Genomic DNA, 27853 nt, shown 5'->3' with positions numbered 1-27853 from the left:
AGGGGCGGGACGACCTCTGCCCCGGAAGAGGATCCCGGCGGCGGCCCAGCGGCGGAGGAAGCCCGTGGTTGCTAAGCGTTTTCGAGTCGGAAGCGCCCTCGTCCCTCAAGTGGTGTCGGAGCTTGCGGTCTTAGTTTCTTTCCTCGAAGTTTGCATGGATAGAGGCGATACGTCTTACCCCAGCCGATCTGAAGGAACGAGGTGTAGGACTACGGCAAGGGGCCGAGAAGGGGTTCACCAAACGGTTTTGGCTCAAAGCCGCCTGCGTTTCCGGGACTAGCCCTGCCGGCGAAGCAGCACCCTCGTCCCACGAGGCGGAGCTGACCGGCGGTCTGTGGGATGGTACAATACTAACTGGAAACCTGAGGGAGGCCTGTGAAGCAGTACGGAGAGAGACGGCTTCTCTTGGCTGCTGGAGAATACTTCCTAAAGGAATTGTATTTGAAAAGGATCTTGAAAGATGATTAGAAAGACCTGGGATTGGGTCTGAGGAAAATTCTGGCAGAGAAGATAAAAAGAACCCACAAGTGCAAAACACGTTCGATGAACCCACCCCTCCACCCGCCGCTGCTCTCTGGGCTCCAGTTCAGGAACAGTCAGCAACGCGGCCAAAGGATAGGCCAAAGGATATTGACGTGTAAGGGGTGAGAGTGCCCGGGCTCAGTTCCTGGCTCTGGGACTCACTAGGTGTTGGACGGTGAGCAAATTGTTTATCAGAGTCCCAGGTTTCCCGACTGTAAAACAGGGAAAGGTTTTTGTTTTTTTGTTTTTAAGATTTTACTTATTCATGAGAGAGACAGAGAGAGGTGGAGACAGAAGCAGGTTCCATGCTGGGAGCCCGACGTGGGACGCGATCCCAGGTCCCCAGGATCACGCCCTGGGCCGAAGGAGGCGCTAAACCGCTGAGCCACCCGGGCTGCCCAAAATAGGGAAAGTATTACTGTTGTTCTGGGGGATAACAGATACTTCATGAATCCTGGCATTTACAGTAGTTCAAGTAATACATAGCCATAGGTTTGGAGTTTTTGTAAGAGCTTAAATATCAAGATAGGTTTGTCAGAAGAGTACCTGTTGAGTACTCTTGAGAACGACAGGACATCTGTTGAAAGCCTACTCCGCAGACTCATTGTCAAGATCCTACTAACTCCTGCTACTTTCCCTTCTTTCCCCCACATCCTATTCTTCTTAGTCTTCAGTATTTCTCCAGATTTTAAAAAGTTACTTTGACCTTGCAGACGAGGTAGCACGCCCCATAACTTTCTTTTTTTAAAAGATTTAAAAAAAAATTTACTCATGAGATACACACACATGAGAGGCAGAGACACAGGCAGGGGGAGAAACAGGCTCCATGCAGGGAGCCCGACATGGGACTTGATCCGGGATCTTCAGGCCCTGGGCCGAGGGCGGCGCTAAACCACTGAGCCACCCGGGCTGCCTGCCTCTTTATTTTCTAATATAGCTCAGCACTTCTGAGCACCCACCATTTGAAGCCCATCTCTTTTTTTTTTTTTTTTTTAATTTTTATTTATGATAGTCACACACAGAGAGAGAGGCAGAGACACAGGCAGAGGGAGAAGCAGGCTCCATGCACCGGGAGCCCGATGTGGGATTCGATCCCGGATTTCCAGGATCGCGCCCCTGGCCAAAGGCAGGCGCTAAACCGCTGCGCCACCCAGGGATTCCGAAGCCCATCGGAAATGATATGGACTATCATTTCCATGAGGCCAGGGACCTTATTTACGTTTATTCACTGCAGTACCCTAGGATCTAGCCACTGCCTGGCACATAGTTGGTACTCAACTTTTTAGCATGAGTTTTTGCTAATTTTTTCTCTAATCTCAGTTTCTTCAGGGTAGAAGGTATGTCCAATTTGTGGTTGTTGACCAGTGGTGCCTGGCACTTTCATGTCTGTTCAATATGGTATCATGTTAAAATAGAACTACTGGTCTAGTGAACTCTATCTCTGGAGAATATGATCTCTGTGAATTAGTAAAAATCGTGGAAAGCATTACAGACTTCCCTTGACTGTGAAACTGTCACACATTACAAACTATGCCTAGATTTCAGGTTAGGGAGTTCCCAGTGACATCTGATATACCCAAAATTTTGCGTGTATTTTTCAAAGAAAAGTTTTTGTAGCTTTCCTTGGATTCTCCAATGGTGTTTTCATGCAACAGCCCTACCCTGCCTCACCCCACCCTACCCAAGGTGAAGAACGACAACTTTAGTCAAGTGATTCTCTTCTCAGAACATTATAAAAGGATTCGGTTTTGGGTTTTGCATCAGTCTGGTCTCATACTATGTAGCTTCCAGAAGTTCCTCAGAATTCCGGTATAGATTCCCATGTTTCTATTTCTTAAGTCATTTTCATCAGGTTTTGTGGCAAACAGGATATAAAAATGTGGGTTTTATCTGCCATTTTTGAGAGGAGTCTTCCAGAGCGATCTTTTTGTAAACATTTTATCTGATGCCATTTTCGTACCCTCAGGATGAAATCCAAAAGCCTATCTATCCTGGAAGATCCTTGATGGTATGGCCTCTGCTTTCCAACCTCCCCAGCCCACATAGATCTTTTGTTATTCACTCCTTAGTCCCCTGCATGTAATACTCCTCTAACATTAGTTACGTGTGGTTCCATGTTGCCCTACCTATGGGAATTTGCACATTTATTCATTCAACAAATATTTACTGAATGCTTTGTGTTGGTGTCCAGCATTATACTGCTCCCTAGGGATATAATTAACAAAAAGAACTCCGTGTACTCATGGAATTTATTTTCTACTTGGAAGAGGTAGGCAATAAATACACACTGTGCTCAGTGGTAATAAATTCAATGAAAATTAAGGTAAGAGGGATTGAGAATAGAGTGCAAAGAGTTAGAGACCTACCTTCCTTTTTGTTCACAATGTATACTTGTTTTAATTTCTTCCTCCCTTGTGTACTCAGAATCCTTGATCACTTACTCCATATTAGACAATGTATGTTTTGAAAAAAACAGGCAGGAGAAATATTTAGTCCTACTTTACAGATAAGAACTAAAGCTAAAAAAAACAAAAACAAAAACAACCACTAAAGCTCAGAATGATGTACCCAGGTAAATCTTTTCATTTCCATTCTACTGTTATTTTCACTGTACCACAATGCTAGATGAACAACTCAGTCTCAAGTAATTTGAGATCATGGGGAGTTAAATGCAAAAAAGCACCACTAAAACAATTTCACTCTGGCTGCCCAAGAACTGTGGGTTGAAGAACTCTGGATAAGCCACATTATGCTGATTCCCTGCCCTTCTCCCCTGTGTTCAGAAATGAAATCAGCTGAAGGGAATATTAAATTTGAGGTGGATTTTATGGTGAATCAGTTTCACTCATACCAACTTCTATAGTCTGCCAAAGGGATATTACATAATGTATTCAGGTATCAGGATATACTTTACATATGTTGACTCAATTCTCTTAACAGTATCAGGGTAGTATTTGCAGGTCCTCAAAAAGGCAGAGCTGTTTTACCTCCTGCTTCCTTAGTCTGGTTATTTCCCCACACTTCTTTCTTTCTTTCTTTCTTTCTTCCTTTCTTCCTTCCTTTCTTTCTTTCTTTTCTTCCTTCCTTCCTTCCCTCCCTTCCTCCCTTCCTCCCTTCCTCCCTTCCTTCCTTCCTTCCTTCCTTCCTTTCTCTTTCTTTCAAGATTTATTTGTTCATGAGAGACACAGAGAAAGAGGCAGAGACAGGCAGAGGGAGAAGCAGGCTCCATGCAGAGAGCCGGACATGGGACTCGATCCCCGGTCTCCAGGATCAGGCCCCGGGCTGAAGGCAGCGCTAAACCACTGAGCCACTGGGGCTGCCCATTTCCCCACATTTCTGCATGGCTCACTCTTTTACATCATTGCTCTGCTGTCTGCAAAAACCTTACTCTTATCTCCAGCACTATCCTGTCACTTTGGTTATTCTTCACATGCACTTATACTTCCCTAATTCTACCTAATACATCTTTTATGGTTTGTTATCCTCAATAAGATTTTTTTGACAGTGGGGGCCTTGTTTCTGTTCAGTACTGTTATCTTAGGGCCTCAAATAAAACCAGGCAAAGTATGTATCTCATGAATATATGAATGAATAAAGCTTCACACAACTTGTCTTTTATTTGGCTACAGTGTTTACATTTCAGAAGGCTTTAAAGCAACAGCAATTGTAAGCATGCCTTTATGATACAAAGTACTATATTACTTGGACAAATTTTTCCTCCTCAGTTTGTTTACCTACAAGCCCCCAAGAAAGTATAATCACCCAGATGGCAAACTAGGTAGTTCATTTATTTATTTATTTATTTATTTATTTATTATTTATTTATTTATTTATTTATTTATTTATTTATGATAGTCAGAGAGAGAGAGAGAGGCAGAGACATAGGCAGAGGGAGAAGCAGGCTCCATGCACCGGGAGCCCGACGTGGGATTCGATCCTGGGTCTCCAGGATCGCGCCCTGGGCCAAAGGCAGGCGCCAAACCGCTGCGCCACCCAGGGATCCCCCAAACTAGGTAGTTCTATACAAGTTAATGTTACAGTTAAAGTACTTTCAAACAAGTATTTACTCTGGTATTACTGAAAAGACACTACTGGAGATATACTCTAAAATTGATAATGACCATTGAAATGGTCTTATCCACTTATCTAAATTGGTGTTTGAAACTTCTGTACTGCACTAAAGCAGGTGGAGTTTTGCTAGGGAGGGATAGAAGAACTGAAATTGCAGTCAATAACTATTCAGAGGCCACAAAGCCAAAGTTTAAAGATGTTAAAATCATCTCTTTTTAAGTGTTCTTGTGAACTAAGAATGAAGCAGTACGTTATTTTTACAATTCTCCCATCTCTAGAAGGCTGCTAGGCATAGCACATCACAGCAAAAGGCAATGTGAGGAAATAAAGTGTAAGCTTTTATTTTCTCCTCTTTTGCAGCTTCTAATCCAACAAAGAACTGTAAGTAGCCGCTGTAGTTAGAAGGGATTTGGGAAGGCTTCACGGAGAATGTGAAAATGAAGCTCTAGTAAATAGATTTTTAAAAAAAATTTTATTTATTCATGAGAGACACAGAGAGAGGCAGAGACATAGGCAGAGGGAGAAGCAGACTCCCTATAGGGAGCCTGATGTAGGACTCAATCCCGAGACCCCAGGACCATGACCTGAACCAAAGGCAGATGCTCAACCACTGAGCTACCCAGGTGTCTCTGATTGCTTTCTATAAAATGAACATATATATAAAATTTTACATGGAAGTTTAAGGGGTTCACAGACATTCAGATTAAAGTTTAGTGATCTATCTGCATAATGTAACCGTGATTTCCAAACAGTTTATAGATTGATGATAAACTTTAACACCTCTCAGTAACAACTACTCCTTTAGAGGTGAATCTTACTGGGTACCCTGCCCAAACTTCTATTGTTATAAGAAACTAGTATGGTTATCAACTAGGAGATTCCAATTTTGGAAAATCATGGTAGGCTGAGGATTGTTAGTTTGGCTAAAACATGTATTATCAGAATTAAAATAATTTTATGATCCACAGAGGTACCTATTACAGCTAAGTAAGATTTACTAAATCTTTCATTTGGAATGACAAAGCTGACTCTACTTTTTTTCCATGGAAAACTGCCCTGACATTTATCAGAGAAGTTCTCAGAAAAGTCCCTTATCCATGGCTTTGACAGTATCCCTTCATCTTATTTCCATGTGTCTTTCCTACCCCCAACACCAATCTCAATTTTTCTTAAACAAAAAACAAAAGCAAAGCAAAACAACATCTGTCTATAGCTATAAATACACATCTATTCTGAGATGTTGACTGCAAATAAAATACCACGCCCTTAGGATTTTATAAAGATCATAATGTAAAAGAGGATTATATTGCTCTTATCACTCTAAGATTTAAGCATTTTAACTTTTTAAAACTTATGGGCGGAGATACAGAAGGTCAAGTAACTTTAGAGCTCTGTAATAGGTACGACATTATTAGCATTTAAGAAATATATCTGATTATGTTAACTACCTAACAGTGACCTTTTATTTTTTTTACAGTGACCTTTTAGTAGCTAAGAGATTTTAAGTGTCTTTCTAATAATTTCACTTCCTCTAAAGAAATACTAGTAAATATGTCCATTTAGTCTACTGATCCATGAATCTGGAGAAGCGTTTATTCACTAGTAAATTTTATTATTTTGATTGATTTAAAAACTTTTCATCTTGATTTTTTTCTGAAACTAAATAAGAAATGTATAGTTTTTCTACCAAAAAAAAAAAAAAAAAAGCAATGATGTTTTATAAATTGCCCTTTCGGATTTTCTTGTCAGCCTGTTTCAAGGAAATCCATGTGTTCAATATACTTGCTCGAAGTTTAGCCCATACCAAATGGTTGTTTAATCCAAATATCTGAGCAGCAAACTGAGCTGATCCTTCTGGGGAAAGTATGGTCGAACAGCCAAGACCTATTGGTTCAGAAAAGAAAAGAATTTTAATCTGTCAGTTAATAATGAAAATAGCACTTAGTAGATTCTTTTAAAGTAATCTCTACATCCAACATGGGCTCAAACTCATGACTCCAAGATCAAGAGTCACATACTATATCAATTGAGCCAGGCAGGGGCCCTTAGTAAACTATTTCATACTCAGAAAAGTCCTGTTAACTACAAACAATAAAACGCTACTGTATCATCCTTGTTTAAAATAGGATCTGTGGAATAAGTTTTCATGGAGTGGTAAAGTGATTATTAAGAGGTAGGTAGTATTTCTCTACCATGAACAGGTATTTTATATGTATCATCTATCATTCTTTTCACTGATTCATCTGCAAAGAAATTCACCTTTTTCAAAGTTTTTTTCACATACAGTAAACCCTTAAATTCCTAGAGAAAGGCAACAGAAATAAAACAAGGATCAAGTGGAAAGAAGCACTTGTTCTTGGACAAACCTGAGGTACGTTAATTTTTTTAAAAATAATTTTCTAGCTGCCACTTTTGTCCTTACACTTTAACTATTCTAACAACTTTAAGCAGTAAAAAACCTTAAACCTAAAGATAATTTTATGAAACATCAAGTTATAAGTAAATTCAGTATTTATAAGATCTAAGAAAGTAACTTCCTTGGGGGCCACATAATTTACTCAGGCAGACTTTCTGTTATGGGATGGTACTATTGTATGTGTCACTTGAGTGAAGTACTAACTAGCTTATAGATCCAAAAGCTTCATTTTTCCAATATTCTTGGAATTCATCAGGCTCTTTGACCCCTCACTGCCCTAAAATCAAGCATAAATCACAAGGCCAATTTATTAGTTTGTATTAATAAATCAATTTATGCAGCTCCAACACTTATGTGACATTGCTCAATGTACTTCATGTTAACATTAATATCCTTATCTATTAAGACGGGAGTGATAAGTAGTAGCTATCTTATGTGAGCATTCAACAAGTTAATATAGATAAAGTGCTTGGGGCAGTGCCTGGTGCATAGTAAATACTCAATGAATGTCAACTGTTATAGTAGTAGTATTCTAGGTACAGAGTTCTACTCTAGTAACTAAAAAAGACCTGTGCCTACTGCTCAGGGCTCCCTTTCTGACATCAGGAAAGCTTAATTAGCAAAGAATTAGGTTATCTAGTGATGCCATAAGAGAAAGAGAAACAGTTTTCAGGATTTTCAAAGGGCAGTGTAAAACTCTTCCTCAAAAGATTATACCAATTCTAGTGATCAGAATGTACAAATCTTCCATATTCCCATTCTCTAGAGAGAAAAACTGCCAAATTCTTGCTCATCTTATTCTCCCTTTTCTAAACTCCACTGATAATACCTGTACTATTCCTGACATAAATTTAATTACATTTTCATTTATAGCCATAGTAATTTCTAACTAGAGAAGTTGATACAATCATATGTCCAGCTAAAGATGACTAATCAAGGTGGATTTTTTTTTTTTTTTTTTTTTTTTTTTTTTTTTTTTTTTTTTTTAAAGATTTTATTTATTTATTCATGATAGTTACACAGAGAGAGACAGAGAGGCAGATACACAGGCAGAGGGAGAAGCAGGCTCCATGCAGGGAGCCCGACGTGGGACTCGATCCCAGGCCTCCAGGATCGTGCCCCGAGCCAAAGGCAGGCGCCAAACCGCTGCGCCACCCAGGGATCCCTAATCAAGGTGGATTAATCACAAGGTGTGTCCCTGAAACTGTATAAAAACAGTAGTAAGTAGCTGAATGTTATACTAAAAAGTTTGTTCAATATGTTTTTTGATTCTAAATCAAATATGTTCAGCTGTGGGACACCTGGGCGGCTCAGCGGTTGATCCCGGAGACCCAGGATCGAGTTCCACTTCGGGCTCCCTACATGGAGCCTACTTCTTCCTCTGCCTGTCTCTACCTCTCTCTCTCTGGTCTCTCTCATGAATAAATAAAATCTTTAAAAACAACAAAAAAAACCAAATATGTTCAGCTGTAAAAATATTTTTAGTAATGGTATCCTATTTTTTCTATACTTGAATTAAAAATATCTACCACAGCTTTAAAAAAATAAAGAAAAATAAAAACAGCAGTAAAGGGAATAAAGAAAATAGACATAGGGATGCCTGGGTGGCTCAGTGGTTGAGCGCCTCCCTTTGGCTCAGGTTGTGATTCTGGAGTCCTGGGATCGAGTCCCACATTGGGTTCCCTGCATGGAGCCTGCTTCTCTCTCTGCCTGTGTCTCTGCCTCTCTGTGTGTATGTCTCAAGAATAAATAAATCTTTAAAAAAAAAAAAAAACATAATAAAATAAAAGCACAAAATGATAACAGCAATAACTTTTTGTCAGCTGTAAAGGAAATGGATCTACTAACTTAGTAGATCAAGAAAATTTTATCCTAAACTGAAGAAAGATGAGAAGCAAAGTGACCAATGTTAAAAAAGCCATGCAAAAGGTTAGGGAATTAGTGGCACCAGATACTTTTGAAGGGAGAAGTGGGGGGTAAAAATGGGGCTAAAAAAAGGGAGACTGGCTAAAAGTCAAGAAGCAGTTAGGCCATCAGATCTATTCTATGCACCTAAGCAATTGCCCCTTCTATACCATAGCAGAGTCTTAAATTTTTGTGAAGGTAAAACAGATTTTAGTTCAGACTTCTGTGGACTGGAGGGCACTAGGCACAGCTGAGACAAGGAATGCCATAGCGAAAACGGGATTAAGTTTTACACAGGCTGATGTTAAGATCCCCAGATTCCAGAATTCGGATAGTCAGGTTTATTCCTCTAGGTAGCAGACTGAGACTACAAAGATTCTTTGGGTAATTCTAGTCATACATGAGAAAAGATCAAATGACACTGATGTGAGAGATTATTCAAAGAATAACCCTACTAGATCACCCCACAGTGGAGCCATTTTTTTTTTAAGATTTATTTATTTTGAGAGAGGGAGTGAGTGAGCATGTGGACATGTATGTGGGAGACAGGCAGAGGGAGAATCTCAAGCAGACTCCTAGCTGAACACAGAGCCTGATGCAGGGCTCAGTCTCACCACCTTGAGATCATCCACTTGCATAGACCTTCGAACTGGTGTTTTATCATATGCAACAAACAGCCAAGGATAACCAAGGAGAAAAGGAACTAATGTGAAAGTAAGCATAATTTCTGAGACTTAAAAAGATGTTATTGCAAAGATTAAACACGAAAAGGAAGGCGGGGGGGGGGGGGAGGGGAGGGTGGCCAGAGAACAGAAAACAGCTCTTACAAATTAAAAATGCCATATCTAGAATGAAAAACTCAATAGAACTCAATAAGAAAAAACAGAAACCAAAAAGTTCCAAATTTGGATAGTAAATCAGAAAATGAGAAAAGAGAAAATGGAGGAGGAAGTAAAGTATTAAAAAAATCATAGAAAATTTCCCAGGACTAAAAAATCAGCGTTCCAGATTTAAAGAGCCCACTGAAAGCCCAAGATGAAAATAATCATCAAGACACATCTTTGTGAAATTATTTTTTTAAAGATTTTATTTATTAATGAGAGACACAGAGAGAGGCAGAGACACAGGCAGAAGGAGAAGCAGGCTCCATGCAGGGAGTCTGACGAGGGACTCAATCCCAGGTCTCCAGGATCAGGCCCTGGGGAGAAGGGGGCACTAAACTGCTGAGTCACCCGGGCCGCCCATCTTTGTGAAATTTAAGAAAAATGGATAGAAAAAGATGCTAAAAGTTTCCAGAAAGAAACAAAATTCGTAAATAACCTAGAATCAGTGTGGTAGAAAGGCAGTGGAGTTCTCAGTAACTCTAGAAGACAGAAGACAATGGAGTAATTCCTTCAAAATTGTAAAGGAAAATAATTTGCAATCTAGAATACCATTCCTAAATTATTGAGTATGAGGCTATGATAAAAACATTTTAGATACAGGAGTTCTCAAAAAGTTTACCATCTATATACCTCCTCCTCAGGAAGTTCACGAAGAATGCTCTCCAACAAATTAAGGAGTTAACAAAGAAAGGGGAAGACATCCGACCTAGGCAATAGGAGATCCAAGACTAGAGAAGGGCAAAATGGACGTCCAGGATGATGGTAAAGAGAAATCCTAAGGCAATGGCAGTACAGTTGGCCTAGAGAGAAAGCCGGTCTATACTGGAACAGATTAGAGGGCTCAAGTACTTAACATATTTGACACATAACAAGAGCAGATTTACAATAAAATAAAGTTTAGCATTTAACAAACAATCAAATCTTACTGAAACAATATAGACTCTCAGGACTTGTAGATCAAATCATTATCTTGGACTATGATGAGACTATCACAATATTGTTATTCTAGGAGATTCTGCTCAGCCAATTGATAAAACGTCCCTTGTGTGTTATTTATTCTGATCTCTAATTTATAGAAATAAAACTTCATTTCTTTTTTTTTTTTTTTTTGTTAAAAGATTTTATTTATTCAGAGAGAGAGGCAGAGACACAGGCAGAGGGAGAAGCAGGCTCCATGCAGGGAGCCTGATGCGGGACTCAATCCCGGGACTCTGGGATCACGTCCTGGATGAAGGCAGATGCTCAACCTGCTGAACCACCCAGGTGTCCCAAAATTTCATTTCCTTTACAGACATAACATAATCACATTTACTTTTAAAAACTCAAAACCATGAATGATATATTCTTGGGGAGAAAAACCCAAATCGAACTTGATCTATCTACACATCTCACCACTAGTTTATAGAAAATATAGAGGATGGAAAAGCATGTTAAACAACATTCAGAAATGTAATCAGCTAAATCCAAAATGTAGAAAATTCTATAGGATAAATGAAAGGGAAAAAAAGGAGGACTGAAAGAGACTTAGGAGAGACAGCAACTAAATGCAATGTTAAGGACTGTGTTAGATCTTGAACAACTATAAAAAATGATGATCAGGAAAACTTGAACACTAACTGAAAATCTGAAGATTTTAAGAAATTACCATTAATTTGTGTAAGTGTGAATATGGTATCATGATTATGATTTAAAAACTAGAGTTCTTACTGCTTAGAAGAAGCATATTTAAGTATAAAATGCTTTGTCTAAGATAGACTTGGAAATAATCCAGCAGAAAGGGCTACAGATGTAATAAGATGTTAAATGTTGAAGCTGAACAAGGGGTACATGTAGATTTCACTGTTATTCTACTATTTTGCATGTTTGAAATTTTGCAAGGAAAAGAACTTTTTTTTTTTTTTTTGAGAGAAAGCCAGCCAGAACAGGGGGTGGTGCTAAGGGAGAGAGAGAATCCCAAGCAGGCTCAACACTCTTCACAGAGCTCCACATGGAGCTCAACCTCATGACCCTGAGATCATGACCTGAGCCGAAACCAAGAGTCAGATATTTAACTGAGTCACCTAGGCATCCCTGTATTATTACCTTTTTTAAGATTTTATTTATTTATTCATGAGAGACACACACACACAGAGAGGCAGAGACACAGGCAGAGGGAGAAGCAGGCTCCCTGCAGGGAGCCCAACGTGGGACTTGATCCCCAGACCCCAGGATCACACCCTGATCAAAGGCAGACACTCAACCACTCAGCCACCTCTTTAATAAACAATTTTTAAAAACTGAATGTATCTTACCGCTGGGTAGTCGAAGAGAAGACCACACATCCTGAGCTCCCCAGTCTGGAGTGAGTGGAGGGCAGCTGATAACTGGGTATGCAGTGTTGCCAGACATCACTGGACCCAAACCATTGCTTCTGCCTGCCACTGCCACAAATACAGTAGGAATGCCATCCCCTAGGGAAATTACACGTTTGTAATTGAATTGAAAGGAAATTTTAAGTTAGATTAAAACAAAATCCTGTATATCTTAACACCTTCAGTTCCTTTATTAGCAGTCTCCAGAAAAAGCATAAATAAGACAATATACGTTTCACTTTGCCATCTATTATATCAAAGGAGCAAGTAACGAAGTAGCAAGAATAGGTCTGGCCATCTTTGAGGTTTATAGTACAAACAGGGTACCAGCGTGCCATTGAGGGAATGGCTCAAAGGCCTGGCTCACCGAAATAAAGAATGATACCACTTGAACCAGTGTCCGTCCTGGTGTCTTTCAATCAACAGGGTAGAGAAAGACCTTGTTAATGGAGACTCAAGGTTCAGGAGCACATTTGAAAGAAGGCAGGCAAATTCAGTAATACAGTACCCAAATATTTAAGACCCCTCAATACATTTTCTAACATAACTCTTAAACATTTCATTCTTTGATATATTTATGTTATTCCTTTGTTTCTTACCACAGAGATTCCTAACCTGGAATCCAAAATTGTATTTATTTTTACTTTTCTGAGGAAAGAGTTCAGGCTTTCATTAACTTAAAAGAGGTCTAAGAACTTATCCCAGTTCCCTGCCCCGTTCCCAAACCTTAATATGTTCCTGTAATAACTATCTTTAGAAAAAAATCAACATTTTTCCCAGTTGAGAAACATTTAGTTATGTCTGTAGGACTCCATTATTTTAGATCGATACTATCCCATCAAGGTGTGTATGTATGTATGTATTTATCTATTGAAAAGGACTTTATTTATTTATTTTTATTTATTTTTTTAACAAATTCTTTTTATATTTCTCTATATTTTTTAAAGATTTTTTAATTTATTTATTCATGAGAAACACAGTGAGAGAGAGAGGCAGAGACACAGGCAGAGGGAGAAGCAGGCTCCATGCAAGGAGCCTGATGTGGGACTCGATCCCGGGTCTCCAGGATCACACCGTGGGCTGCAGGCAGCACTAAACCGCTGCACCACCGGGGCTGCCCCCTTTTTTATTGAGACACACACAGAAAGAGGGAGAGACACAGGCAGAGGGAGAAGCAGGCTCCCTATGGGGAACCCGATGTGGGACTCAATCCCCAGACCTCGGGATCATACCCTGGTTAAAGGCAGATGCTCAACATTGGGCCACCCAGGTGTCCCAAGGCATTTCTTTTGTATACTAAATTATAAAATTATTCCTTAGTTTTATGTCTAACTACCTTTTAGGAAAGGCTGATCATTATAAATATTTGTAAGGACCTACTACCTCAACTAAAATTGTTGTAGACAATTATGTCTCACTTTTTTTGGTGGGTGGGGGCCTCTACTCTTTTATTTTTTTTGACTTTTTTTTTAAGATTTTATTTATTTGACAGAGAGAAAGCACAAGCAGGTTGAGTGGCAGGCAGGGGGAGAGGTCTGAGAGGCAAGCCCCTTGAGAAGCAGGGATCTTGTGGGGGGCGGGAGGGGGGCTTGATCCCAGGTCACTGGGATCGTGATCTGAGCCAAAGGCAGATGCTTAACTGACTGAGCCACCGAGGTGCCCCTATTTTTGATATATTTTTTAAAAAACCTGAATAAAACCTGAATGTCATCGACACACAATGTTGTATGATTTTCAGGTGCACGCAGGTTGCATTTTCAATTCTTTCTCCCTGAGCCATTCTTTTATAAGTGCCTAAAGCACCTTACACTCTTTGGAAGTGAGTATCATGAAAGCCTAGACTGTCATTTTTCCCCTTGAAAATGTGGCCAATTCTTTTTCAGCATTATTAGTCAAAAAACAAGATTTATTGGCAAAATCAGAAGAACTTCCTGAAATGCTCTAGTTATGTGACATTTACCTTCATACTCTGCTTTAATCCTCAGAGTTTCATCTGGTCCTTTATGGGCAGATGTTACCCGAAGTTCACATGGAATGCCAAAATTTCCACAAGCCTTTTGGATTTTTTCACAGTGACTGAGATCAGAAGTTGAGCCCATCAGTACTACAACTCTGCACTGACTTTCTGATTTTAGAAGTAACTGGAAAGGAAAAACATGGATATGCAAAAGAAGATGGCAAAATGGATAAATACAGAAATGAATACCACAAGAATAATAATCAGTTTACAGAGCTAGAGGAGAGTAAAATTACAACTGGAGAGAATATTTAATAGACCAAATTCAAGACAGACACAAACAGGATAAAACGATAGAGTATTTATTTTTCATAATAACCTTTATATAAAAAAAGCAGTCTTCATAATTAAGATCTAAAAAGATTTTCATCAGATAGATTATATTTTATATTATATAAGCTATTATAAATAAAAGGCAAAGAATCACTCCTAATTAATTTCAGAAAGCTGTAATATAAAATATTTCATCCTAAGATTTTTTTTTTAAAACATCTTATTTATTCATGAGAGACACACAGAGAGAGGCAGAGACATAGAGGGAGAAGCAGACTCCATCCAGGGAGCCTGATCCAGGACTCAATCCTAGGACCCCGGGATGACCTGAGCTAAAGGCAGATGCTCAACCACGGAGCCACTCAGGCATCCCTCATCCTCAGATTTTTAGTACATTGCGTTTAATGGAGACTTTAAGGCATAATGAGCCAAAATAAAGAGATTATATCATAAACCTTTAAAGTTAGTTGCTTAGGGAAGCCCGGGTGGCTCGGCGGTTTAGTGCCGCCTTCAGCCCAGGGCCTGATCCTAGAGACCTGGATCAAGTCCAACGACAGGCTCCCCGCATGGAGCCTGCTTCTCCCTCTGCCTGTGTCTCTGCATCTCTGCCTCTCTCTCTCTCTCTGTGTGTCTCTCATGAATAAATAAAATCTTAAAAAAATAAAAAATAAAAATAAAGTTAGTTGCTTAAAATTCAAAATGCTTGTTTCCATGGAAATGATGTTTTGAAAACTGGCTGTGACCCTTGGATAACTGCAAAATCCCATTCAATTTCCATGGAATTACAGTGATTGTAATACCCTAAATCTTAAAAAAAAAAAAAGATTTGAGAGAGATAGCAAGCATGCATATGTGTGTGTGTGCGCGCACACACACACACACACACACAGGAGCAAGCAGAGTGGGAGAAAGAATCTTAAGTAGATACCCCACTGAGCACAGAGCCTGACTTGGGGCTTGATCCCAGGACCCTGAGATCATGACCTGAGCCAAAATGAAGAGTTGGACACTTAACCAACTGAGCCACCCGGCACCCTGATAATACCATCAATCTTTTTTTTTTTTTTACCATAAGTCTTAAAGTAACATTTTAATGTCACATGGAGTTCTAATTCTGAACTCTACTTCTGAAACCCATGCTAGTAGAACTCTGAATAGCAGTGGCAAGGTGGGTAGGAAATGTAAGGGGCAGGGAGAAGACAAGGATTCTAGGTTTCCCCAATAGAATTTGGGAGTATACTGGCCAGTTCAACAGCAGAGGGTTTCAATATGTTATTGAGAACAGTTTAGGTGGTACATTTCTTTTTTTTTTTTTTTTTTTTTACATTTTTATTTATTTATGATAGTCACAGAGAGAGAGAGAGAGAGAGAGAGAGAGAGACACAGGCAGAGGGAGAAGCAGGCTCCATGCACCGGGAGCCCGACGTGGGATTCGATCCCGGATCTCCAGGATCGCGCCCTGGGCCAAAGGCAGGCGCCAAACCGCTGCGCCACCCAGGGATCCCAGGTGGTACATTTCTTAAAAGTGCTCCTTTAAAAACAAAAACTACTGGAGAAAAGGGCGCTTGGTGGGCCCTATATCTGTGCTCAATGGGGAGTCTGCTTAAGGATTCTCTCTCTCCCTCTGCCCCTCCTCCCACTTGCACACACATTCTACAATAAATATTAATTTTAAAAAACCCACTGGAAAAAAGAAAACTGCACCATCTCACTTTTACTTTCCTTTTAAAAAAGAAAAAAGATTTTATTTATTTATTTGGAGAGAGAGTTGGCAAGCAGGGGAGGGGCAGAGGGAGATGAAGAAAGAATCTTAAGCAGACTCCATATCAAACGCCAAGCCTGAGGTGGGGTTCAAATCCATGATCCTAATATCCTGAGATCATGACTCGAGCTGAAATCAATAGCATGATACTCAACAGATTGAGCCACCCAGGTGCCCTTATTTTCCTTTTAGAAGCAAGATCTTGGAGAAAAATACAGAACACCATGTTATTATTATAAAAGTTTTACCTCTACTCTTTCTGCAACCCACTCAAAATTTTTCTTCACCATCTGGAGCCCTTCTGGAGTTACTTCCTTGAGGTCACGATATGACTAGAAAATAATAAGGTAGAAAGTTTAGAATACAGATATTCTATTAATAATATTCTTGCTAACTGAAATTATTTGATTTTGGAGTTTGGGGTAGATTATGAAAAGCTTGCATAGCAAGGAATATATCTAAAAATCTATGTAAACCTATAAATCCTTTTCCTGAATTAGACTAGAAAAAGTTCATTCATTTAAGGATAAGTGCTTTCTACACTAGCAACTACGATTAAGTGCCTTGCGCAATTCTTACATAGTGTACAGAATATCTGTTCTAATTTCGTTTTCATAGGACAGAGCAGAAATGGAATCTGATAAGATCCACCACACTTGGGACAGAGTTCCAGATCGCCACTCATTCTTATAATTAGGAAGATAGCAATCATCCTCTCAGTACCTTAGAGGATGACCAAAGAAGGATGACACCTGCTCTGTGTGATGGTCATAATATATGAGAAATCTGTTTTGTAAAGTATTGTTCCTATTTTTTTCTCAGGATATAGAAAGTATAAGAGACGTTTATCTTTTTTTTTTAAGATTTTATTTATTTATTCATGAGAGAGGAGGGAGAAAGAGAGAGAGAGGGAGGGAGAGAGAGAGAGAGAGAGGCAGAGACACAGGCAGAGGGAGAAGCAGGCTCCATGCAGGGAGCCCAATGTGGGACTCAATCCCAGGACCCCAGGATCATGCCCTGGTCCGAAGGCAGCGCCAAACCATTGAGCCACTCAGTGATCCCAAGATATTTATCTTTAAGGGTAAACAGCAATCAACTCAGGTTCTTATCATATGGAACAATAACTGCCTTTTCTTTCCCCCCATCTTTCTATTCACCTCTATCCCAGCCTGATCTTGCAAAGAATAAAAAAAAAATCCTGAAGCATTACCTGTTTGTCTTTCTGTTGGCTTCGATCTCCTGATGGCCAGAGTCTCCAGGAATCATTATCAATAACATCAGCAAGAACAATTTCTTTGGTGGTTACATCAACACCAAATTCAATCTAGAAATAGCACATCACCAAAGAAAAGTTTTCAAAACTCTACAACTAACGACATTTATCAGTTATAATCTTTCCTCTCAAAATTCCATTTTATTTGTACCTTCATATCAACCAGTGTACAGTTTTGGGGCAACCAGGATTTCTCCAGTATTTCAAAAATAGCCTGTGTAGCATGACTCATGATATCCACTTCAGTCTGGCCTATAACAAGTCCAGCAAAGCAAAATTTTGCAGCAATTAGCTGTTCTTCAGACCACTGTGGATCATTATTGGCATCATCCTGAAAATAAAGTATAGGAGTACAATTACTTTAAATATGAAAATTTTGAACTTTTGAGATAAACTGAAGCCCTTTTTCCCTTGACCATGAATTCCTCAGAAATATTTTCTCTAAAAACTTTTTTTATTAAAATGCCCCTTATCCCTGGGTGGCGCAGCGGTTTAGCGCCTGCCTTTGGCCCAGGGCACGATCCTGGAGACCCAGGATCGAATCCCACATCGGGCTCCCGGTGCATGGAGCCTGCTTCTCCCTCTGCCTGTGTCTCTGCCTCTCTCTCTGTGTGACTATCATAAATAAATAAAAATTAAAAAAAAAAATGCCCCTTAATTCACAATTGTTTTAAATTTGTCTAGTTTTAATAGCTACTTTAAAATTCAAGATATTCAGTAACTTATTCTAGGTGATGAAGTATTTGAAATAATTTGCTCTCTTTATATAAACTAAGTAAGTTTGTGATTTTAATGTTTTCTTCATGAGTCAACAGATAGTAAGAAGACCAAACCACATTTTAGCTCACTAAATCTTTCCAGAAAGCAATTTTCATAATCTCCCAATCTTTTTCCTTTTTTTAAAGATTTTAAATAATTTCTACACCCAACGTGGGGCTTGAACTCACAATCTTGCGATCACAAGTCACATGCTCTACTGACTGAGCCAGGCAGGCACTACTCTTGACCTCATTTTTATTTTATTTCTTAAAAGATTTTATTTATTTATTCATGAGGGATACAGAGAGAGAGGCAAAGACACAGGGAAAAGTAGGCTCCTCGCAGGGAACCCGACGTGGGACTCAGTCCCGGGACCAGGATCATGCCTTGAGCCAAAGGCAGACAGATGCTCAACCACTGAGCCACCCAGGCGTCCCTTGATCTCATTTTTAATAAGAATTTATATAAGACTACAAGTGTTTAAGGATATTATTTGATAATTCAAGAGACTTCATATTAAGCCATTAGTAAAAAAAAAAATAACTTTCATGTTATTCTAAGTAGTGTCCCAATTTCACATGAAAAATTCTTTTCATTTCAGGTTTTATTCATTTATTTGAGAGAAAGAGACAGAGATAGTGAGAAAAAGCACAAGTAGGGAGGAAAGGGAGAAGCAGGCTCCCCACTGAGCAGGGAGCCCGATGTGGGGTTCAATTCCAGGACTCTAAGATCATGACCTGAATCACAGGCAAATGCTTAACTGATGAGCCACCCAGGTGCCCCTGAAATTTTTCTTTTATGAATTCTAGATTTGTATTATATAAACATTTTAAGGTGTGCAATTTACTGATTACACTTGATCTAGGCTAAAAGGCTGAGAGGCAATTTCAGCTCACTGTTTAAAAATGCTACATAAGGTACAAGTGGGTGCTCAGTTGATTCAGCATCCAACTTTTGGTTCTAGCTCAGGTCATGATCTCAGGGCCCTCATGTCTGGCTGGTTCCCTGCCAGCATAGAGTCTGCTTGGGATTGTTTTCCCCTTCCTCTCCCTCCCCATCTGCTCCACAACCCCGCCCCCCTCCGTGTACATGCTCATTTGTTCACTTTCTCCCTCTTTCTTTTTCTCTCAATAAATAAATAAAATCTTAGGGGCGCCCAGGTGGCTCAGTGGTTGAGTGTCTGCCTTTGGCTCAGGTAATGATCCCGGGGTCCTGGGATTGGGTCCCATTATCAGGCTCCCTCTGGGGAGCCTGTTTCTCCTTCTGCCTGTGTCTTTGCCTTTCTCTTTGTGTCTCTCATGCATAAATTAAAAAAAATATTAAAAAAAATAATAAAGGAAAAAAAATGCTACAGAAACATTACTTCTGACTTTGGAACTATGCATAAACAAAGAGGAAAAGAGACAAGGAGTTTCAATAAAGAAAACCAATACAAATTTTTAACAACTGATTCCTACATCTTTGGTGGTTTTGCTTGTAAGACACATCAGTAATAGTTTTTCTGTATCTGAATATAAAAAGATCCCTTGTATTTGCTTTTACTTCAAACTCTTTAATGAAGAATTTAAAAAATTTCTGAATTATTTTTCTTCCTAATAACTGCATTTTTCAAAAATTTTAAAAAAGATTTTAATAACATTAAATCTTTTTTGACTTTGAAATTACATTTGTTGCTATATTATAGTAAGACACAGAAGCATAAAATAATTACCTTGAAAAACAGCTCCACTTTAGGTGGGTAAAATTTATATCCTTCTTTGACACCAGGATTTCTTTTGAGAAAAGAACCAGTTGCTATTCTTCTACAAACCCATTCAATTGGAATCATCTCACATTTAGGTGCAATGAAAGCTGTCTCCCCACACATTCTGGTGAAAGCAGTTTTGATACCTATATATTGATAAAAAGTTTTTTAAAAAAGCATTAAAATTGTATTTAAAAAGGTAGACCTGAGGTATAATAAACTACTATTTACAAAAAACAAATGAAAAAACTTTATCTAGCCAAATGCATTATCCCTAAATCACACTATCAAAAATAATTTTTTAAAAAGTACAAGTAGAAAAATTATTAATATGCTTAATATTGATAAGCTTAATGCTTACCAAAATATTTAGGAATATTTCATTTTAATGTTGCCTGGCATTATGGCAAGACATAATGAATGTCTTTACCATTCATTTTTTCATACATTCAAAAAATACCTATTGAGTAACTTCTGCTACAGCTTACCTAACTTTGCATAAAGCATGTAACTCATTTAAGTGATGCTAAATTATCTTTAAACCAAATTTGGTTATATGATTTTCACATTTTACAGTCCAGTATTAAATGAGCCTTATAAAATAAAATATCAGTCTACTTATCACAATCAGATACAGCCCTAAGTTTTAGATCACCCTTTTCTCTTATATTTGAAGAAAATAATCCCTGAAAACATATCCAACAGGTGACAGCAGGAACATAGTGGCCAATTTGGTGAAGAGCAAAGAAAACACTTGTTCTTCCTTTCCCTTCTATTTGACTCAAACTGTTACTGGAAAACCAAGATAAAAAGCTAGCTAGTGATGGGAGCTGTTTTATTTAGGGGCTTTGGAAAATAATTTCTCTGATCATAGTTATGATATATCATGAACTATATGATCCAGCAATTCTACTTCTAGGTATTCCAAGTACTAACACTGCAGCCTGAAGATGAGCATTATTATGTTAACCTATACAGGTTTCCAGAAGACGTTTTAATCATGTTAATGCTACAGTATTTGTGTGCCATGCAGTAACACTTCTAGAAAAGGTAGTAAAGAATTGAAAGCAGGGACTCAAATAGATACTTGTACACCAACGTTCACAACAGCACAATTTACAATAGGGGAAAACAAAAATAAAAACAAAAGGGGGGGGGGAAAAGCAGTACCTGGGTGGCTCAGTTAAGTGTCTGCCTTCAGCTCAGGTCATGATCCCAGGGTCCTGGGATCAAACCCCACATGGGGCTCCCTGCTCAGCGGGAGCCTGCTCCCTCTACCCCCCACCCATGCTTTCTCTCTCTCTGCATTCTCTCTGAAATTAATAAAAATCTTAGGGATCCCTGGGTGGCGCATGGGATCCCTGGGTGGCGCAGCGGTTTGGCGCCTGCCTTTGGCCCAGGGCGTGATCCCGGAGACCCAGGATCAAGTCCCACGTCGGGCTCCTGGTGCATGGAGCCTGCTTCTCCCTCTCTCTGCCTGTGTCTCTGCCTCTCTCTCTCTCTGTAACTATCATAAATAAATAAAAATTTAAAAAAAAAATAAAAAATCTTAAAAAAAGGGGGGGAGGGGGAATAACTCAAATGTCCATAAATAAACAGATGAAAAGATAGCCAAAATATAATATATACATAAAATGAATTGTTATTCAGTCATTTTGAGAAGAAATAAAACTCTGATACATGCTACAACATGGATAAACCTTGAAAACATTACACTAGGGCAGTCCGGGTGGCTCAGTGGTTTAGTGCCACCTTCAGCCCAGGGCCTGATCCTGGAGACCCGGAGATCCCTGCATGGAGCCTACTTCTCCCTCTGCCTGTGTCTGCCTCTCTCTGTCTCTCATGAATAAATAAAATCTTAAAAAAAAAAATACAAGAAAACATTACACTAAGTGAAATAAAAGGACAAATACAGTATAAATCCACTAATATGATGTACCTAAAATAGGCAAATTCATAATCAGAAAGTAGAATAGAGGTTACCAGAGCTGGGAAGGGAGAATGGAGAGTTTTATTTAATGGGCCAGAGTTTCTGTGTAAGATGATAAAAAAGTTCTGGCAATAGATAACTAATGCCACTGGATTTACACCGTAAGATGGTTAAAATGACAAATTTTGTTATGTTTATTTTATCACAATTAACAAAAAAAATTTTTTAAGTACACTCTATGCCCAATGTGGGGCCTGAACTCAAGACCCTGAGATTAAGAGTCACATGCTCTACTGACTGAGCCAGTCAGATGCCCCAACACAATTTAATTTTAAAAAGTAGCAAGACCTACCTTAGGTCAAACATCATAAATTTGTTTTCATTTGTTTAATCCTCATAATACCTGAGAAGGTAGATAATATGACAAATATCCAACGAAATAGATAAGGACAAAGGCATAGTACTTATGTCAGCTAGTATTAGATAAAGCAGTTTCCAACCAACACTATTTGAACTCTGGGCTACCCACTTAACCACTATGCTATACTGCCTCTCCAAGAAGTGTTAGTATATCACAGTACAAAGTAATACAACAGAATTAACGTGAATTAAAATATCTGGAAACTTGCATGGGTTCAACATAATAATGTTCACCTTCAGGCTGCAATGTTAGTACTTCCAATCCCAGTCTCATCTTCTAAGATTAATTTTTTCTTATTAGAAAACGATCAAGAATCTTTGATCATACACACACCTACACATATATATTTCCCTACATGAGGGAATCTACATTTATGTAAGACTTGCACTGTGTTGTTTTATGTGTTATGTCATGTAACCACACATAACATTGTTCTGGTAGGTATTATTACATTTTACAATGAAAGAAACAGGCTCAAACAAGTAATATGAAAAGCTGGGTCATGTTGCCAATCAGTAATGGTGCCTGGACCAGTTTTTTTTTTTTTTTTTTTTAAAAGATTTTATTTATTTATTCATGAGAGAGAGAGAGAGAGAGAGAGAGAGAGAGAGAGAGAGGGAGGCAGAGACACAAGGCAGAGGGAGAAGCAGGCTCCATGCAGGGAGCCTGATGTAGGACTCAATCCCAGGACTCTGGGATCACGCCCTGGGCCAAAGGCAGGCACTAAACTGCTGAGCCACCCAGGGATCCTAACCTAGACCAGTTTCAAAACCTGTATTGTATTCTCTGTACTCCCTTTGGATTTGACCAGTAAGATTTATGTGAAACAGGGAACTGTTATATGCTACATGAACAAGAACTCTGGCAAAGAATAACCGTGAGAATAAATGGTCATTTTAACCCTTAAAGAATGATTGGGCTCATGCTTATGGATAGGCAAATGATTTAAATCAATCCTGAATTATATAGGTGATAATTATATGCCTGGCTTCAAGAGTTCTCCCTTTTAAGGTCTTTGTCATATTTGTTTATTTGTCTACTAAGCTTGAAAGACTAGTATCCAAACCTATTTAAATCTAAAAAAGTTACTTTTACTCAGAAGAAAACTCTTCCTTACATCTAAGAACCAAAAGCACAGAATCAATTTACAGTAATGATCCAGCACAGGAAAAAAACTGCTTCAAAAAGAAAAGATTCAGTTTAGATGATATAATGACTGCTTCTAACACACGTGCTAATCATATTAGCAAATGTCACGGGGGGGGGGGGATGAGCTAAAGAACCCTCCTCACCTCTCACTGCTTACAAAATTTAAGACTCCTATCAAGATTGCTAAGCAAATGTCACTTCCTACTCTAAATTACAATGGCTGTATCTGATAAGCTAATCAGCCCACATGTCCCGTCCCCTCATGTGTTAAGGCTGCCGGGCTCCTCATCTTTGTTTTAGCAACTGCAGGACTTCTACCCATTATCACTACTAACCCCTAAATGTAATTACAGGTTTCTGTGGGAGAATTGAGACTTAAAAGGCTAGGTTTTGATGTAAAGTATTGAGACCAAATCCACACATTTCATAACTCAGGTGTAGCACCTATAATATTATTTCCATGGAAAAACAGTATGTCGGGCAGCCCCGGTGGTGCAGCGGTTTAGCGCCACCTGCAGCCCGGGGTGTGATCCTGGAGACCTGGGATCAAGTCCCACATTGGGCTTCCTGCATGGAGCCTGCTTCTCTGCCTGTGTCTCTGCCTCTCTCTCGCTCTCTCTGAATGAATAAATAAATAAATCTTAAAAAAAAAAAAAAAAAAGAAAAAAAAACAGTATGTCTTGTATCTATTATTTGTATAGTATTTTAAAGTTTGCTTATGATTGACAATGAAAAAAACTAGAATCCATGAACACCAATAAAAAATAAATTTATAAAAATAAAATAAAAAAAAGAAAAGAAAAAAAAAAAGGAAAAAAACTAGAATCCTGATTTACCAGATCTCATTTGGTGCTCTTCCCATTCTAACTTCTAGAAATAGCTTAATTAGGAATATAATCTTGATTATAAAGAAAGCAATTTTAAATAGTCCTTTGGTGGTCAGCTAGGCACACCATTTATTGATCTATCGGCAAGTAAAAATTCAATAAGGCAAAAGAATTCCTAATCTGTCTTCTAAAACAAATCTAAGGGGACATCTAGGTGGGTCAGTGGTTGAGCATGCCTTCAGCTCAGGTATGATCCCAGTCCAGGGACTGAGTCCCGTATCAGGCTCCCTGTGAGAAGCATGCTCCTCCCTCTGTGCCTCTGCCTCTCTGTGTCTCTCATGAATAAATAAAATCTTTAAAAAATCAATCAATCACTCAACCAATCAAATCTAGGGATTTTTAAAAACTTAAGTTTTCCTTAATTTCAGTGTACAAAACCTGAAAAATACTTTCAACATTTCTTGTGAACCAAGTTAAGTTTTAGTTAAGTGTGCCAAATACAGTAGTTTAAAGATAATTGTTGGATTACTTCACCTAGGATGACAAACTTTCTCAGCTTTCTCAGATGTAGGACTTTCAGAGTCAAAACTGGGAAACTTCTGGACAGATAATTTGGGTTACCTTAATTTACTTTTTGTTAAGCCCTAGAAAGTACACTGAATAAGCAAATAAAAACTTGGGCCTGTACATATCTTCCATTACTTAAAGGTAAATAAATAAATAGATAAATAAATACACACAAAGTATATATAAAACCAGATAGCTATGTGTAACTACTATGCGTATGCACGAGCTAATTTTTTTATTGTTAACAATTTATAGTATTAAAAAACTTTCTAAAATTGTAATATGTACAGGGAAAATGAGATAACTTGGCAAGTTTAAAATGGATCACTTATCTGTATTGCAAAACGAATATAAAATTAGTTTGATGCTCTCTATAGAAATTTACTCAGTTACTGAGAAACCACCAATCAAGGAAGCCTTGAAATAAAAATCCTAAAATCTGGGACACCTGGGTGGCTCAGCGGTTGAGCATCTGCCTCAGGGCGTGATCCCAGATTCCCAGGTTCAAGTCCCACAGCAGGCTCCTTGCAGGGGCCTGCTTTTCCCTTTGCCTGTGTGTCTGCCCCTCTCTCTGTGTGTCTCTCATGAATAAATAAATAAAATCTTAAAAAAAAGAAATCCTAAAATCTTATTACTTAGGAACTGTGGGTAGTCCTTTAAACTTCTAACATACTTTCTATATAGAGGGATTTATGATGTGGATGACAAATTAAGTTGGCAATTAACCATTTTTTTCCTATATTGACTTAAAAAGTGTTCAACAGAAAACTAGGAAAGAGGCAAAAACAGAATTGACTTAACTTGAATCACCTTGTTATTTTGTGGTAAGCAGGTATATCTATCTTGACTGGAAATAAAGGTATTAAATTCCCCTTTGGGATTCAAAAAGATTAATTTAAGAGAGATTATGGACATACCTTGAATAATTGTGGGTTCGGTTCCACACTACCACAATACATCAAATTAATTTTTTGGTTTCCCAGTGCACATACAAGTTATATTTATACTATACTGTGGTCTACTAAGTGTGTGATAGTATGGTATCTAAAAAAGGATATATTTTATGTTAAAAAATTCTTCATTGTTAAAAAATGCTATCATCTGAGCTTTCAGCAAGTTGTGATCACTGATCATAGTTCACCATAACAAATCTAATAATGAGAAAGTTAAAATATTGAGAGAATTACCAAAATGTGCTAGCAATATGAAAAGAACAAATGCTGTTGGAAAAATGGCACCAACAGAGTTTTTCAGTGCAGAGGCAGGTTTGCCACAAACCTTTGTTAAAAAGAAAAAATAAAAGGCAATATCCACGAAACACAATAAAGTGCAATAAAACAGGGTAGGACTGTAATGCTTACAGGAAATTCTAAGCAATGAAAAGGGCAACTGGGTAGTAAAAGGAGACAAAATTATTAAATTATAAAATTAGAACTGGGATTGTAAAAACAAAGCTTTTATTTTATAGATAAGGAACTAGAGCCTTCAAAGGTTGAATGATCCAAGACAATGAAGTCTTCCGCTGGAAGAAAAGAGCTTAAATCTTTTCTTAGCTGAGATATCATATACTACAGACAAATCAGCACTGTCTGAATCCCTGCAGAAAGGTCCATTATCTCATTCCCCTTTCTTTACTCCAGTGCCTTCCAAAGAATGTTCTGATCTCATGTTTTTGTATCTATAGGAAATAGTCTTCTTTCAGTTTCAGAGTAGGGGGTAACCCTGGAGATCCTGGATTCTAGTTCAAACCCCTCCCTCACTTGGGGCACAATGAGAAGGTGTGGTGGCAACCTTCAAATACTTTTCAGGGCTTTCAGCTGGAAAAGGGATTTGAAATTTTGTCTTATCTCTAAGGAGCAGAGCAAAGAATATAGAATTACAGGTACCAAATTTCAATTCTTCAATTAAAGCTGCCTAATCCGAGAATGGGCCTCCTTTATAGGTGAGTCTCTCCTAGGACATCTTCCTAGAAGACAAAGTTACAGAGAAGATATGCATGCCAGATAAAAACTGTGGCAAAATATTAGGAGGCCTTAACTAAATGATACCACTTACTAATTCCAAATTAAAGTGCTATAGTAAAATTTATGAGTTCCTGGTTTAAGTAACCTTAGCTTTTGAGACATCCTCAAAGGACATGTTCTCGATGCAAGTAATGTCATCTCCCCATGAAAGAGATCAGAGTATGCTCTGTGTGTATGCACTCAAAAGGGAGGAGACTATGGGGGGGGGGGGGAGAGCCACTTACCTGCTTTTACATTAACAGCTGAAAAGGTGGTCAACACGTTGTTAATCCAAATAACGCCATTTCTCTATGAAAGGACCAATAGGTGTGTGTGTGTGAGGGAGAACATGAAAAGGGAAGTTATTGAGAGAGCCACTTACCTGCTTCCTTTAACAACTGAAAAATACAACTGGTAGTTTTATTTGAGATTGCAGCTTTTCCTTCCAGGTGATTCTTTCTGGCTGCATTTCCTGCTGTAATCTGGTCCTTGGACTGCAGGAGGACTTTTCCTGGACTATCGAGCAATTCATAGACTTCTTTTGTTTTACCCTCATAGAGTTTTTTACCAATATTCAGTACTGTGGAAATAAAATGGGAGACATCAGATTTCAGAAAAAAGTTTTCTGACTGAGACTTAAGTTACCTAGAATGATCAAGCACAGAACATACAGAATAGTTAAGGAATAATGTTAGTAAAAATTTATTCATCTGCATAGAATCTTATACTCAAAGTATTTTCACAGGCTTCATATTTGATTCACATAATTTTGAGACAAACTGTAATCACATAAATAGAGTTGACTCTTGAACTACGTGGGGTTTAGGGTTGAAAATCTGCATGTAACTTTTACTCCCTAAAAACTTAATAGCCTACTGTTGATCAGAAAGCTTGCTGATAACATTAAATGGCCAATTAACACAATTTTCTAAATTATATCTATCTTACGCTGTATTCTTACAATAAACTAGAGAAAAGA

The 27853-nt window shown here is 38.5% G+C and overlaps 1 protein-coding gene across 4 annotated transcripts in view; it reads right to left on the bottom strand.

Moving 5' to 3' along the window:
- Positions 1-6164: 6164 nt before the first annotated feature.
- Positions 6165-27853, bottom strand: part of PAICS (phosphoribosylaminoimidazole carboxylase and phosphoribosylaminoimidazolesuccinocarboxamide synthase) — a 69775-nt gene continuing 48086 nt past the window's right edge. For all 4 annotated transcript variants that reach the window (XM_038556167.1, XM_038556166.1, XM_038556170.1 and 1 more), the window contains 8 exons: positions 27257-27454; positions 19945-20123; positions 17626-17805; positions 17412-17525; positions 16450-16533; positions 14110-14290; positions 12090-12248; positions 6165-6477 (listed from right to left, as the gene is read on the bottom strand). In XM_038556167.1, coding sequence (XP_038412095.1) covers positions 6311-6477; positions 12090-12248; positions 14110-14290; positions 16450-16533; positions 17412-17525; positions 17626-17805; positions 19945-20123; positions 27257-27454 — 1262 coding nt within the window. In that variant the 3' untranslated portion in view covers positions 6165-6310. The remainder of the gene's footprint in view (positions 6478-12089; positions 12249-14109; positions 14291-16449; positions 16534-17411; positions 17526-17625; positions 17806-19944; positions 20124-27256; positions 27455-27853) is intronic.

This window comes from Canis lupus, chromosome 13, assembly GCF_011100685.1.
Source record: "Canis lupus familiaris isolate Mischka breed German Shepherd chromosome 13, alternate assembly UU_Cfam_GSD_1.0, whole genome shotgun sequence".
In the NCBI taxonomy this organism is placed as follows: Eukaryota; Metazoa; Chordata; class Mammalia; order Carnivora; family Canidae; genus Canis; species Canis lupus.
Note: the sequence above shows the minus strand (reverse complement) of the source record. Positions and strands in the feature narration are given on the sequence as shown.